The sequence below is a fragment of the Etheostoma spectabile genome, chromosome 6 (genome assembly GCF_008692095.1).
Source record: "Etheostoma spectabile isolate EspeVRDwgs_2016 chromosome 6, UIUC_Espe_1.0, whole genome shotgun sequence".
NCBI lineage: Eukaryota > Metazoa > Chordata > Actinopteri > Perciformes > Percidae > Etheostoma > Etheostoma spectabile.
Window position 1 is genome coordinate 29,058,646 of NC_045738.1, and position 17,049 is coordinate 29,075,694.

The window sequence follows — 17,049 nt, forward strand, 5'->3', positions numbered from 1 at the left end:
CCAAACTCATCCACTCAACATACGTTCCTCTGATCTTAACTATAAGTCAAAATAATTCATAATTTCTGCTTTAATAACTCAAATATTAGGTATAATTTCTATTTAAATGAGGGTTATTGCCCATGGATTCCAAAATGTAGTGTAAAATTGGTGGTAGTAAGTTGGTGTTAGTGAAATAAAAAATAATAATAATGCGTTGTCAAATGTAAAAAGTGTTAATCTTTTTGACCCGGGAGGACAACACAAGGGTTAGGTTCTGGTTACGACAAAAAAGGGGAGAGAGGTTGGTTAGGAGTGGGGAGGCGTGGGGGACAACGGCATTTCGCGCCACCTTAATGGCCAAACAAATGCTGAAGCATTCAGTCAGTAAACACAACAGCGCACTTATCCTCCCACGCCACACCCTGCCGCTGTGAATGACACACATTGCCGTGCTTGCAAAGAAAGGCCCGGCGATGTGTCATCAAGCTCTTACTCTACAAATAGCACGTCAGGCAGGGCCAAATTACAACAACCACACCAACACGGCGACGCACAGGCCCACATGATTAGAAGGAGCCTCCCGGAGCTTGCTAATTTATGACGTTCCTCAAAAGCTCTATGTGGCCCTATTGCCCAATAGGCTTCCAATGGCGGCGAAACCACAATCCATAACCTGCAGCCACTATCACCCACCGCTTGCTGGGGGTTTCCCAGGTAGGGTGTCTGGGCCCCCTCTGATTTCGTCTCGCACAGGCTCGGTGCGTAAACCCTGCGTTACGGTGATTTTCCACATGTGAGAGCGACGGAGGCTGAGGGCTGCTCTTTTATCTGTGACCCTTGCAGGGCCCGGGGAAGGGAAGGTTCTCACAATCACACCCCTTAATTACACCATCTCCAGCTAACCATCAGGCCTCCTCCTCGACATTCCTCCGAAACGAGGGGGTCCCTCCCCGCTTCACTTTGAACCCTAAAGTATGGCCTCTGCCCACTCACTCTGGTCTCACGCTTTCCCGACCAGTCTAAACAAACCATGGACACACACACACACACACACACACACACACACACAGAAACACACACATACCAATCAGATACGGCTGGAGATAGACCCACTCTGCAAAGAAGCTGTACTCCACATTCTGAAAAATGGTCATAAATTACTGATCTCTTTTGTCATTTCCTGTGTTCTCACATCATGTTATTAATTTAATCATCTGTTATTATTTATCTCATCTAGGTATTTGATTTTGCTCAATTTAATCTTATAGCTCAACATACAGTAAGTATAGAACCTCTTTGGAAGGCTGTGGAGATATTGGAAGCATGTGTGAGTCTAAGGAAGGTATATTGTTTGCTTTTTTAGCTCTTATCCACTTTGTTTTGGGTGAAGACAACCCCTGTACTAAGAGCAGGCCAATTAATGACCACGCTATTTGGAACGCACAAAGCGGTATTTTAGCCTTCACACTTTGCAGGTCTGTCATCACCTGAGAGACTTTTAGCTCCCAAACAAAAAAATGAAAGAGTAAGAGGGGGAAGAAGAACATCTGGCAGTACTTTCAAGCACTAGGGTTATTGTGCAATCCTCAGTTAATGACAGTAAATAGGAGCAACGCAGATGTCTTAAAAACTGTATCCTTGCAGCACCGGTAGCACTTGACAAGGTTTTGGATTCGAACATCACTGTCGGTTTCAGGTGTAAGGCAAGTCTGCAAGTGCCCGGAAATGGTGTTTTCTAAATAGAACGTTTTGTAATAATGTCACCTGGCGAGATGGATGAGGTGGATAACTCATCAATGCGGCTCCAGCTCCATGGGAATTAGAATGCAGGGAGGCAAAGCCGGAAGGTCAGAGGTCATCACAGAGTGAGGTGGGTAGGAAGGGATCACTATGACAGACATTCATCCCTCTGTCCAGTTATCTGGCAAAAAGGCTATCTGGGACATTGTGGGCTATCTGGGACTCTGGAGAAGCTCCCACACTGATCAATGGCAAAGCCGGCAGTTAGGCAGCTCCACAAACTGATACAAGGGAGCGGGTTCATTCTCCTTCGAGGATTAACCTCTGGACCACCTTTAAAATCTTCATCTAGGGAGACTAATGAGAAATAATGAGGCCATCAGATCCCATTGAAGGCCCGTTGTTCCTGGGACTTAAACGCATTATCATCATTATCTCCCGCCCTGGTTCTGGCCGTGAGCTATGTTATAAACACAAGAGGAAAAGCCTTAGATTCCAGCTCTGAGGGGAATTTCAAAGCTGCGGGTAGTCGGAGGGTGCATGATTTGCAAAGTCCCACCGTTATGTCCAAATGTGATTTTTTGTTTTTATTTTCACGGGAGGGATAGCCCTGCTTCCAAGCATTGCACACTAGTGGGCTACGCCCTCCTACAAGCCCGAGGGCGGCCCCTGATTGGACGAACGCTTCACATGGGGCTGTCTGCCTCCGGATTTAAAAATGGACCATAATGGCGACTCGTCTGGAAAAGTTTCAGAAAAATGTTTTCCTGAAAACATTTTATGCAAGAAATAGGCTACGCAGCCGCTAAATCTGTCTTCATTTCAAATCGACAATGGTAAGTTTGAAAGATCTTCATGAGTTTTGAAGCCAAGCTGCCTGCTCCTCATTTGCATAAATTAGCCTGGATTCAACTTTATGCAAATGAGGAGGGGGCGAGTCAACGCCCCACTTCTCCGAAATGCCCGCAACGCTACCAGAATGCATTGCACATAGAAATGAATGGAAAGCGTGGAAATGACGCTTGACAGTGGACACGTACTATTAACGCTATCACTGTATTTGTTGTTTTTTTAACTTTAGACTTAGCAATTATATGTGGTTTGCCTGTCAAGTGCATTTGAAGTAAAAAGAGGATGTCCCTCGTGATCTAATGTCGCATTATTGGCAGAAGTTGGTAGCTCAGCTGTGGTCTGGATAGGGAACCCACCGATTGTATCCCGGACTCTCTAAGCCTCAAGCTATCCAGTCAACTGCTGTTCCTCCGCAGCCAGACAGCACCATGTGTAATCTCTCCATTTATTTAAACGAATGTTCACCTTGTAAAGAAAGGGTGCTTAATCGTTAAGTGAAGATGGATGAATCTCTCTTTCCAGACGGGGCCGTTTACGTTATCTGAGCTGAAGGTGGGTTATGAGACCCCTCATCAGTCTACTGAGAGAGTCTCAGCCTCCCCCAGAAAGCTAACCAGAAGCAATGTTGCACAGCAGGAGAGTCCATGCCGTAAAAGGCCTGGCAGTGTGAGGGGGAAAACAAGCCCTATTTTTCCATCTTTTTCCTCCAAGCTGAGTCGAACAGCTCTGACCTACTCTCTAGGCCCTGGGTTTGGCTGACATGGAAGCTTTGGCTTGCTCGCTGCCACCCAGCCATGTCGTGTGGAGCTGCGGAATGGCAGGAGTTCATGGCAAAGGCCAGAGCTGCCATGTTCTTCCCAACTCTTTCAGCGCAGTTTTTTCCAACCTGGGTGCTCCTCCGTGCGCCAGCATAAAGATGGGTGAAGCAGAGTTGGTGTTCCTGTCAATCAGCATCTCCCAGAGAGAGAACTGCAATGAAAGATGTGTCAGCAGCCCTCCTAGCTTCTTCACTCCAAGGAACACAGTCTGTGATATACCAGGATCGGATACTGTATCTGCTCAGCCAGCTCCAGCATACACACAGACAGCTTAAGCTTCAGACAGTGGTCAAGCACAGACAGCCCTTCCACTCACACTATAGTACGCACAATTAGAGTTGGGACAAATAACCCGATTCAACTCTGCATCTGGCTGTAATGTCCTGGGGGCGGGGCTTGGTCCATTCATTGTATTGTGAAAGAGCAGTTAGTAAAGCTGTGATGATTAAATGTTCATGGTAAGGCTCAGAGGCCAAAAGCAACTGGTCTTTTTGTTGGTGAGACTGTGCAATTGAAATACCCACAAGCTCTGAATTAGAGTGAGAAAGATAGAACTTGAATGAGAGACATGGAGAGGCTGTCAGCGCCGCCAACTAAAGGTTACAAAATCCATGTTAGTTGTTTTATGCAGCCTTGGTACCAATTTGGCTGAGGCCCACAATGGTTCTTATCCACCTCCAACCCAACAAATCCCTATGATGCACTGTAAAACTAAAACGATCTTGGAAAAGGCATATCTACTTCCAGCCTTAATTTAATGTGACAAAGCAGCGGGAAATACAACAATGGGATTTAGTAACAGATTTCCTCAGTACGAGAAATGCAGTAAAAAATAAATCACAATTGGCAATCCAAAGAAATTACCTCTGACAGAGGAGTCTCTAGTGGCACATTAGGCTGGCACGGACTGAGCTGTGATATATAAACCACCAGGATATTGGCAATCCCGGGCCTTGATCAGACTGGTTGTTGGTTGGAAGCGAACACAGCTGGGATTTCTGTCCTCTACAGTGGGACAAGGCAACTGAGTTGGTGGCTAGAGTGTGCATGTGTGTCTAGCAGTGGGGGGTCAGCCCAATACACCCTGAGGGAGGATGTTTTGAATACAGCCTTACTCCAATGCTGACCCTCTCAACACTTTCTCACTTTTAAAAGACAGCTCTGATAGTTGCCTTTCAGCTCATAATTCTTTCAGCCAGAGAGCTCGCTTGTGATACAAAATGACAGAAGAAGCTTTGGCTTGAGAATGTATGTTAAAACCGAGGTATTATGAAATGGGACTGAGGCGAGAGCATGACTGCACCGCATTCACACAAATTTGGCTGTGCATAAAGCAGCACACTGTGTGCCCGTAGCTAGAAATCTTCCCTGCTGAGCAGTGGGTTGACACCCACAGACTCTGGTGTGGGGCCTCTTCTGGGCAGCTGATAAGAACCCCAATGGATAACATTGGAGTTACTGCATATGGTTTACGGCTCATATCAACAAGCCTGTTAGCTGCTGAAAGGAGTTCTTGCAAAGCAGAGACCCAGGAACATAATATATGGACATGCAGGAAGGTATTATGCAACAAAAAAGGCATTGCTAACAACGGCTACATCTCAGTAATCTGGCTCCTATGAAGGTCCAGCTGAAGTGTAAATGTAAATTAGAATCCAGTTATGTCATATTGTGAAAAGTATAGTTCCCATTGTTGTTGGCTCTAATTGTGTAATTAAAACCAGCATGAATGCCTATTTCTTTTGCAAATTGCACAACTTTTTACTTCTTCATTACCAAAAAGTACAATATTCCATCATTTTCTATTCAAATTTTACAGGTTGGAATCAAACCTGCGTGGAGGTCAAGTGCAGTAGAAAGTCTACAATAAATTACTTTTTTAGGTGAGTTAAGGTGAGAGTGTGATAACTATACCTGTGTCCCAATTAAGGGGCCACAGCTTTTCCCCTAAAGGATGAGGCCTTGTAAAGAAATAAGCTAATAGTGGTAAAGTGTTATGAGCAGGAGGTTGATTTTAAATCAGAGAGAAACAAAAATACTGGGGGACTCACCAAACCTGCTCTTGATTTCAATAGTCAAAGTTTATCTTTTCCATTCAAAATGATGACACCCCTACTCACACTCTGAACTGTGACATCTTACATCAACACATGGCAAACAACTGGCAAAAATGTTAATGGTGAAGATATCACACAGCTATTGATAAACTGATGACCTGTCGAGAGTTCATGGTAAGGGTCCAGTGCATGCTACTGCCCACCCATGGTGCGGAAAAGAAATACTTAATGCTCTTTAAATGCTGTTTATAAAGTTTAAAAATTGAGGTTAGGGGTATATATTTAGGCCTGTATGTGTACATTTCAATAATAATAATGGACTGGCGTATTATCGGTCAAACTGTGTGACTTGGCTTGCGTCAAACTCCATAATATTGCTAGAGAAGAGTGAGTTTATTCATTCTCTCTCTGTCACAAGCCTCAGGAGACCCTTCGGAAAAAGTGAAAGTGAAGTTTTTAGCCGGCGAGTGGCTGGGTGTATAACCCTCTTGCTTGCTTTGCCCTTGTTTTCCTTTACACAAGCAGTCCACAAAAAATATTCTTGTATGAGATAAGATCACATAGACAAACTCTGGGGTAATAATACACAGCTGCTCCCTAAGCGATTTCAGAGCCTGTGTTTAAAAAGCTCATGATAACAGAGACGTAATGCCACGTTTCAGGCCTCTTTGGAAACCAGGAGCACCCAGCAGCTCTGACCACATCGAGGGGGGGGGGGAGAACTCCTCACCCTCACTTGTCCACCGTGCCTTTGAGCTCTTGTGTACCAGTTGCCTGTGTCAATTCACACAAAAATATATTCACTGACCCGACAATTAGCTTCCAAAATATCCTCTTATGGAGGTTGGATGTGAACAGTTTAGCGAAAAAATGACATGCGGAGCGCAGCTGAGAATGAGGCTCAAATAGGAAACTGGATTAAAGTGCCATGAATGAAGCAGCGATCACATCAAAGTAGCTCTCACTTAGAGATCTGATGTTACGTGACAATACAAGATGTTGTTCTAAGAGCAGTTTGTACGGAGAGAGATTCAGATTAACCCGCCGCACATCAGGATCAGTTAAAGTCAAAATTCACCCAGTATGGGGATTGTACCAGAGAACAAGATGTCTTTCTTTTCCAATTCTCTGAGTCATAAGAATAGGGTGAAAAAACTGTTACTGGTTTGAACTGCAGTAGACCCTAATGTTCTGGCTTAAATGACAGAGATGCTACAACCAGAAGAAGATCCCATCACATTGGTTTACCTTAATTGTTCAAATGGAATTTTGAGATTCGGTACCGTATCTTTATCTACCATTGCAAGTAACAAAACTAAAAGTGTCTCTTCTTCCTTTCCATCCGGAACAAAATGGTATAAGGAATATTTGACCTTCTTTGTATATGGAAAGGTGCAGAAAAATGCAGTGCATTTGAAAATATTTCCTGTATTTAACACATTTTGATATAGAAAACTAGACAGTATGAATTAACCCTTGTGTTGTCTTCCAGTTAAAATTGAAAATCAACACTTTTGTTGATGCTTTTAAATGCTTACATTTAACACTTTTGAAACTTTTTTTCAATGTTTGTCACTTTTTTTTATGTTTTCAGCACTTCAGTTTAACTTTGGTTTTACAGTTATTTTGGGAATTTATGGTCCATAAACCTCATTTATAGGAAATTACACCTAATGTTTGAGTCAGAAAAGCAGAAATTAGGAATTATTTAGATTAGAATTAAAGGAATGTATGTATGTATGGATAATCTCAGACTGGAATATGTCAACTTTTACTCAATACTATATCAAAACCATTTCAATGTTTTTTTTTCAAATGCTATAAAATTGAAGACACCCCAAAATGAATGAAAGTAGAGATTTGTACTTGCCAAAGAGCGTTGTGTGGAATCAATCGTGTTAATTTGGGTAATTAAAAAGAACATTGATATAGGAAAACGGGTCAATTTGACCCGAGGAAAACATGAGGGTTAACATACAGCTAGTTTACATTTTTTAAAGTATTTCCTAACCGTCTACAGCTAGCTTATCGTTAGCATCAGGGAGTCCCGACCTCCCAGCAAAACCAGGGATCACACACTCTAAAATTCAAGCCAAACCAAGCCATACCTGAATGGAGGCCACCTGGGATTGGTTAGCAAGCTAGCAAAGAGCACACAGAATGTAAATAAGACAAGTTTTCTAGCTGGAGGCTAGAGGAACATTTTTCTTGTTAGCGGCTAACTGCATCCTCACACGTGCAAGCTAATTAGCAGAACGGTCTGTCAACTGAATGCACAGAGATGATATAACCCTTCATCTAACTCCTGGTAAGCTAAGGAACAAGCAGACCCCCCCGACATATCGAGGTATTTGTGGAATCAGCAACTGTTATGTTAGATCCATCTTCCACTACTACTTGTTAATTAAAAAAGTCATCATTGGAACAAGGTACTAATTAAGGCATTACTACCCAATACTGATGTAGAATCACAGCTTGTCCAACTTAACATGAACATTGTCTGACATTAAATTGCCAGATTGTGCACTGAACTGCTACAATTGTACATCATGCCAAATGCTACAATTACAACCGTGTCTCTGGGTCCCCAGTGGGGCAACAGATGGACACCCCCCCCACTCCCACCACCACCACCCCCACCCCCCCATACCAGGGTCTGTCCGAGGTTTCTGCCTGTAAAAAGGAAGTTTATCCTCACCTCTGTTGCACCATTTGCTTGCCCGTGGGAAATTGAAATTGTTGGGTCTTTGTAAATGATAGAGTGTGGTCTAGACCTACTTTATCTGTAAAATCTCTTGAGATATGAATTCATTTTTTAAACCACATAAGTTACCAACATCCAAAGTTAGCTGGTGCAGCTTTAACTTGCTCATATTTTCATAATGAAATGGACCATCACATGTACTTGCATCTAGGTTGGCAGTGATTGGTTAAGCAGAAAGTAGTGAGTAGTTTTTTTTTTTTTAACTTTCTGCGGTTGCTAAATATTTGTATTATTGGGCCTAAAGGGCCGGACACCCTCCTCTGGGGCTTGCGTCTGTCAGTAGTTTGGCTCAGGGAACCAAATGAGTTCAAGTTCCTCTCTGTTTTTTATATGAAACACTCAGCCAACACCTTGGTATGAAGCTATAAAGGCTCTCTCTCTCTCTCTCTCTCTCTTCGAGCATATTCCATGTTAAAATAAGGTTATGAGAACAGGGTGCTACATGAGGAGGAGAGGGAGACATTTCATTAATTGGATTTTAGAGTTTTTTTTAACGAGAATCATGAGAGCACATCAACTTTTTGCTGTTATTGTTTGGAGTTTTTTTTAATAGTATAAACCATAATTTAGAGTGTGTGAGAGCAAAGGGGTGGTCTGTTTCATGTTATTAAAACCAAAACAGCATTTTCCACAAAAACATATGGGGGAAAATGACTTTAACTACAGACCATAGGAGTAATATTTGTAACAATGAGACTATTATGAGACTATTAGCAAAATATCAAATGTGAATATATTGCTGAAACCAAGTGATAAAAAGTGAGAGTTTGATCATGTTTGCCTTCCTCGTGAATACACTACTAATGTTAAGGGTTAATGCTTTGCTAGACATGAGATGAAAAGATAGATAGATAGATAGATAGATAGATAGATAGATAGATAGATAGATAGATAGATAGATAGATAGATAGATAGATAGATAGATAGATAGATAGATGATAGATAGATAGATCATTTATTCATCCCCAGAGGACAACTCATTCATTCATTGGATGTGCTTGTTATAAATGATTTGTACAAAAGGTTGCAGAGAATGTAAATGTGAGTCCAGTTACTGATTGAGTCCAGAGGGACACCAGCAGCCTCCCAGTCCACTGATGTCCATTCTCTGTGGGGATGAATTAAAAAGTTTGATGACCACCTGCAGGGATTTCATTGTTCTTATTTTAATTGGAAACCATAACAAATCCAACTATTATATTGTAATTTCTGCAAGGATTTAGTTTTTTTGTAGGCTGGAACGTCTCTGCAGCACCACAATACTTCAAAAAATGTTTTGACTTTATCAAACATTGACTCCGTGTGGTGAACAGGAGGGGGGACAGGACGGTCCCCTGGGGGGCCCCTGTGGTGCTCATCACAGTTCCTGACATTCATAATGCTTTGGGTTTTTCTCCTCAAACTTCAATAAATGCACAGTTGTTGGTGAAGAATCTGGACACGTCAGTTGTGACTGGCTCTCTGTTCAGAGTCAAAAACTACTTTTGGCTGCCAAAAAATGATACTGTCTGGTGAAAGTCTCAACCCACAAGCCCTTGCAGGCAATCAACAAAAGACGTTTCATGCTCTAATGCAAATATCTAATAATCTTTGTAGTTCAGATGACGGCCAAAGAGCCTGGTTTTTACATTTTAATGTGACCATACAAGTCTCTGTTGTAGGTTTGGCCAACTCTTGCCTGCATCTTGGCTGCATTTGCACCTGGGTTTTATGATTTTAAACATCATCGGGACTATGGGGAGTTTAGTATTGTAGGTGTAAAGGGAGCGTTCAAGAGAAATGAGAAATCCTAGCTGGAGTTCGCTGTTTAATCCCGAGAGAGACACTGCTAAAACGAGGCTTCGTTCCTCACATCAACCTGTGTGAACAGATGAGCCGTTTAAATTGTGAGGTATGTGTGTCTCCTCTGGATAATTGACAATAAATCATGTGTTGTGGGAAAAAGGGGAAAATGGAGTGGTGGGGTTGGTCAGAAACGGAGGGGAAAGTCAGTGGTGTAGGAGATTGAGGAGTAGGGGTGGAGTGCGAGGGTGGGTTTTAAGTTGAGAGTACTTACTGGAGCACATGTTGAGTTCCGGGCTGCGCATGCCGTAGTATCCGGCCGGACAGTCGTGAAGACACTCCCCGTACTGCCTCATCCTCTCTCTCCGCAAAAACAGGAAGAGTTTGGGCTGGCAGTTTACACAGCCGTTGTCCCTGGAGCACACCGAGCAGCCTTTACAGATGGGGTACGCTCCATAGCTAGCTGCAGGACAAACACAGAAGGTGATAAAAAAAAGATGGAAGGAAATACGTAAACATGGGAGTATGCTTCAACAAAAGTGCTTGTTAAATGGTCGATCTGAAACCCCCTCCCTCCCTCCACACACGTTTTTCACGCTGATGCTTCAACAATTACTGTAACTTTCTGAAACAAAAAATCCAATAAGCATGCCAGTTTCATGCAGCGAGTAGCCAGGTGTACACATATAAGAAAACAAGATTAGAATGTGCATTTCACGCCCTCTATTTCATTCTTTACAAAAAATTTCAAACGTACAAATGAGTTCCGTTTGAGTGTCTTTGAGGAACGATTGTCCAAAGTGTGTGCAGTTATCTGAATTTAAAATATCATCACATTCCACCAATCCCTATGATGGGATGGTTTTTTACCCTTTTGAATGGATTGTTTAGAAGAGCTTTAAACACTTTTGCCTTCAGTCGTGGTTGGACGACACGTAGCATTTAGTTGTTCATTTTCGAGCATAGTGCGTCCTATACATTGAACATTAACAGGCAAAAAAAACAAGTTGACCTACATATAAATTAAAGCCTACAAGCTATCTGGCTTCAAAACACACACACAGGAATGTTTTTCACTGTTTTCAAAGACACCAAAACTATTGGCATTGCGACTTTGGGCATTTAACAATGCTTGCATTTTATACCTCACCACTGTGCTCAATGTACCTTGAAATAAGCAACACGTGAGATGACCGTGACATAACATGAAAGCTACCCGTGATCACCAAAAAAGTTAAGAAAGTGTGCATGCACGCATCCTTTATTGATCTTCAGATTTAAACCCATCTCTTACGCTGAAGGACAATTATTGACAGCCTACTTTTCTCCTAAATTGAAATACAGTGCGTTAAATTCCCATTTGGCTCATTTTGTTATTCAATTTTCCTGGCAGTTTCCTGCTGCCTTGTGCATGATGATGACGTAAACCCAGTTACAGTTAGGGTTAGGGTTATGCTAGAGTGAGCATAGCTCCTACAGCTCATCATGTGTGGAGGGCCGGAGAGAATGTAGCAGTTTAAAGCGCTATGGTTATTTTTTTTTTTGCTACAGCCACAATGGAAGATAAATCTGACATTGTGGTTGCGGAGGCTGTTCATTCTGCACTAGTTATAGAAAAGATTGTTGTATCATCCCCCGTGTGTGGATGACCCGGACTTTACCCCTGATGACAAAGACAGGGTGAACTCGAGGCACCAGACTCAACGGTGGGAGGCCTGACCAGTAGAATACAAGCCGAGTACAAGAATGAAACCAAAACAACCATAATAGATATATCAGCAGGATGTTCATAGTAAATATGTCCAATTCGACAATTTGTCATTCATACAAACTCTGGCTCCCCTCTCGCCGTTCGAATGCTGATTGGTTATGAATGTGAATATTGCATTAATTCTGGTCAGAGCTGGCCTCTTGAACGATTTTGTTGAGACAGCCGATGAAAGCCCCCGAAACCGCAGTGGCTCTGGCCTCGGCTCGAGTTGCCTGCTGAAGACAAAGGAGCCAGTAACAAGACAGCCCATTCCACAATAAGTGACTTTCAATGTAAACTCCTTAGCGTCCCGTTTACAGGAAAATGTCCTTGGGCGAATCCAACCTCTCAAAACGAGAGACACTTCAGTCGATCTAAGCCAAGTCTTAAATATCACAAGCAGGGACCGCGTAGCAGCGTCGCTCAAACTGAGTGACCCACCACAACGCTTAATGTAACACTGTGCAGCAAAGTGGACAAACCCTAAGAGACAAAGCAGAGCATGTATGCGTTCCTGGCTGTGGATTCATCAGCGTATTAGATTTCCCCCCCGAAAAGATTCACCCAGACGAACGTGAGCGCTAAGTGGGCCCAGTGCAAGCATCAGTTTGTAATCATGTAAAAATCAGCGGATGTCAGGCTCATCTTCTTTCATTTCTTTTGTTGGTGAGCCGGGAGACGGTCTTCGGAGAGGTATGCTGGCTCTGCCAAACTACACTCATTCTCCTGAAGCCGGAGTGGATGGAAGTAAGATTAAGTGCGAATCAGAATGTGTCTCTGATGGTCTATAGGGATGAGGTTTACAGCGACACCCCATCGATCACAGCAGCGCCGGGAAGAGCGCTCCAAGCCTATTCATCACGCAGACCGGTGATGGTTCATCTCCAGTCGGCACTCTCTCGATAAGACACGAAGGAGAAAAGACAGACTTGGCCGCTCCAAAGTCTCGGATGGAAAATGGTATCTTACGTTCAACTGACAATCCAATATCTAAGATATTATTTCCTATTTCAGTTGTGCCAATGCGGGTTGTCTCTCAATTCAGTACAGCTTCTTCAGAGTCACTTGGCTCTAATTGGTGGACACAGGAGCTGTTTATCAAGTTTACAACTGGCTTATAACTAAGTACAGTATGTCAAATCTAAAGCTGTTTTTTTGTTTTTATTTCATGATATAGTTTTTAAATGAATTGCTAAAATAACGTGCAGGCATTTATATCTGGATATACGTTCGTATCTGTGTTATCACACTTAAAATTGAAATAGGCCTGCTTACATTTAAATACTTACAGTACATTAAATGAAAAAAAAAACAGTAAATTGAAAAAAAAGCTGTTGCAGCTGTATTACACATGTTTCAGGTAACACCACAAGTGGAATTTCTAAAATATATCTCATATTTCATTCTGTCAGTCCTTCCATTCAGTAAAACTAAACTGCAACATTAGACCTAACCTCATACTTAAACATATATTTCTGTAGAATATACAGTCTGGATGTGTTTACAGCAAACTGACATTCACATTAGCTTGGTCACATTTACTCTCTCTGCCCTCGCCAAACTTGAATACAACACTGACAGGAAGGGAAAGCCAACTTGGCAAAAGTAAAGCACTGTGAAGCTGGAAAGCTTATTTCCCCAGTCTGTTATGAGTGTGCTCTAGTCTATAACTATTGACAGAGTGCTAACAATACTATCCTAACAATAATAGAAAAATAAAGCCAGGGCCTGTGGTTATCTTAGATCATTGGCCAGTCAATCAGCAGAGACATTACAGTCACTGAAAAGTTTCTTTATCACTTTGGCTCAAATGAGAGCCGGCTCACTCTTTGTTGTCAAACAGTTGTTTTGCTGGTTGCTAATCTCGCAATGCACGCTGATTGAGGACAACATAATCATGCGTCATTTGAATGCAGCGGATCCCATATTGCTGGAATTAGCGTCCAATTGGGAGGGAAAAACAGGGGGAAAGGAAAGGCTGTCCACGGTGCAGAGAAAGTCTTTTTGGTGCTGATCTTGGGAGATTAGCGTGTGTGTGTGTGTGTGTGTGTGTCTGTGGAAAGGTTTGGAGGTTCAGGCCACAGGTATGTCAGGAAGGAGGCCACAATTCACAGCGTCTGGAGCAGCGCTGTCCAACTCTCGTCCTACACTACCAGGATAATGGCTAGCGCGCTTTACGTCAGTCTGTCGACGGCCGGCAAGTTTCAGCCCTTCTTAAAGAATATACACGTGAATATGATTTTTGAGACTAGAAGAATTATAACAGCAGAACTGAAACTCTTGAAAAAAGTATTTGGAAGGGGCTTAAAAATCTTTACAACGGGGTGATTTATTGGCATAAAATTTGAAACCAGTTTGCCAAAGCATGTAGTAGCCATGTTTCAAAATGGCGCTGAAGAAGAGAAAATCAAAGGGGTAATTGATAAAATGTTAGTTTTGAAGTCCCTATAGATCAGCTTAACCTTATTTGGCAGGAACTTAACGTTTAAAGTGCTATGGGATGTGTTCTGAGTTATGGATGTGCTTTTTTTGTTTTGCAGATTGTTTTGTGTTTCTTCTTTTCTCAAACAGCAGACATATTCAAACCCGGTCCTCCCGATCGATAAACGTGTTTGACACATGTTGAACTGAGCTCTATGGTTTCTTCTTTCCCCACAAAGCACGTAAATGCCTCGGCTCTTCTAGCGTTTCTTCTGTCAGTCACGTTGAAGCCGAAGTGACCCAGACACATCGAAAAGCCACACAGAAAGCGGCCATTGTGATATTCGAGATTTCAGGTTTACCATGCATGTTTTTAAAGACAGTAGAGGAGTGTACACGCCATTGAAAGTGCCACTCCCTGTGCACGATAAACCGATGCCGTTTACGGTTTAACCACAGAATACATATTGCGTGAAACAAAACAAATCCGCAGGTCCCACTTCTGACAGCTTTCTGTGGATCCCTCTAAGCCTAAAGTATTGTATTTACAAAAGGCAGGGTCCATATGAACATCGCTGAAGAAGCTTTCGCAAGAAAGACTTAATAAGTGCCTCAATGCGTCATGTCCACAAGGCCGAGGGCTGCTACAAAGCTGCTGCTCTTGCACATGAACCACATGAAGGATCTCTCATTATGCTCTCTCTCACACATCAACAATATACAACTGGGACAGCTTAACTGAGGATGACTTTGTGTAACACGTTTAAAAATGTTGAGGGGGGGAGGAGAATGTTTGTGCACGTTTTGAAAGAATATTTCAACTTTTTGGGCCGCTCGCTTAATTGTTTTCTTGCCGAGAGTTAGATGAAGAACATATACCACCCTTAGGTCCGTGTGTAACTGTAAAGCCAAAGCCGTTGGCTTAGCTTAGAAAAAAATCAGGAAAACAATCATCCCAGTGTTGTTTTATATTAAACTAATTATATGAAAAGTGTTATTTAGTAAAGCTTAAGAGGCCCTAATAGGCGGAATTTGTTACTTTAATCAGAATCAAGCTAGTTGTTCCCCTGTTCTTGGTATGTATGCTATAAGCTAACCAGCTGCTAGCTTCAACTACGTATTATATAGGCTTATAGAAGTGAGAGTAGTGTGATCTTGTGTGTTTTCGAACTTTTGCCAAACAATGTGAATTTCCCCAATTTTCACCAAACACCAAGACCATTTTTAATAAGAAAATCACAATTAAGACCATAAAACAAATGGCCTTGCAGATAGTCATTGATAAGTATATAGGATTGTCACGTGAAGTTTGGTTTTTTCATTCATGCGAAACAGTCAAGCTCACGACATGAAGAATGACTGCACGTATGGAGCGTAGCACTTTCCTTCTACAGCCGCAGGCTTGCTGGGAGGTTTGTTCTGAAGCAGCTCAAGAGCAATTAGGGTCGCAGTAAGATCCAGCAGAAAACCCAAACTCTGTCTCAGGTGCGTTTTTATGAGTCCAAAGCAAGCGTGACAGACTGCGCCCGAGGCTGCCAAAGGCCTCCACACATACAGAGGGTTCCACCCACAGCCGTCTCACTTCCTGCCTTCCACTCACCTACCGTTACCCATGAAATCATTCCAACTGGCTGCAACCCGAAACCCTAACAAGGCAAATTGCACATAATTTTAGTGTTTCTTTTAGAGCCCCGAACTTTAAATTGAAAAAAAAGAAGACATTCTAACGTACGGTTTCACTGAAAATGGATACATTGGAACCATTTGCAGCTCTTTAAATTTAACGGTTTTATTATAATACTAAAGAATAACATAAAGAAAATGCATTATAGTATTAGAAATATAGTATAATATAAACCTACTTTATCACATCCATCAAGTCCGAGGTGTACAATACAAACTGGACCTTAACTGATTTTGTATTAAATAGTCGCTTTCCCATGTGTATTTCAAAATGTGGACAAAATGGGATGACCTAATCCCAAAACATTCACATTCATGTTGCTTTCAGATGGATTCTTTGTGGTCAGCCGCATTAAAATTAAAATTGTTTTTTTTAAAGTGAATACATGCCTCTTAATCACCTCTCAGCTGCTTTCATTAATCAGACTTGTCGATGAGCAGCTCCAGCGAGCATCGATGATATTTTTATGAGACCAAACCCCATCCAGTCATCAATTCTCTAACCTGCTAACCCTACTTTCACAAAGCTTATTGACTTTGTTCTCCTGTAAACACCCAAAGAGAGTGTTGCGGGTCACCCATAGTTGCTCATAAGACATAAAGTGAAATGTGTCCACAGGGCTCAGAGGTATAAAACAGAGATGGTTGTTCTGATTTGACACTAGTTCATTTGTCACGCATCATTTCAAATCGCACGAAATGGAGAATGATAGCACAGGATACAAACTGGATAAACGGTGTGTCTTGACTTCCAACTAAGTTGATCTGGTAGTACAGCAAACTTCAAATCCAGGCAACAAATATCATAAGGACAAGAGCTTATATTAACATACAACTGTTTCTATTCTCACAGTTGGCCTTCATTTCTCCGAGGGCCCCTGGTATGTAAATCTAATAATACAGTCTGTGAATGCAACTTACCAGAGGCCACACTGTCCATTGTTTGGTAAAGGCACTTACAGTGCAGTCTATATGAGAAGGCTCATCACGTACCATGACAAAAAAGTTATTCACTACATAGATGCTAACCATAAATGAAGAGGCAGCTATGGCAAACCTCAAGTTTTGGGGTTGCATAGCAGCAGCAGGTCAAAAAGATATGTGTTCTCATGTGGAAAGCATCACATCCACCAACAGAATTATACAGTTTTCTCGTGGCACTGAGACAATTATTGTTTATTGTCCCCCCCCCCCCCCCCC

The 17,049-nt window shown here is 42.2% G+C and overlaps 1 protein-coding gene across 3 annotated transcripts in view; it reads right to left on the bottom strand.

Moving 5' to 3' along the window:
* The window catches only part of rspo2 (R-spondin 2), a 72,960-nt gene that overhangs the window by 30,590 nt on the left and 25,321 nt on the right, over positions 1 to 17,049 (bottom strand). For all 3 annotated transcript variants that reach the window (XM_032519437.1, XM_032519436.1, XM_032519438.1), the window contains exon 3: positions 10,270 to 10,458. In XM_032519437.1, the coding sequence (XP_032375328.1) occupies positions 10,270 to 10,458 (189 nt within the window). The remainder of the gene's footprint in view (positions 1 to 10,269; positions 10,459 to 17,049) is intronic.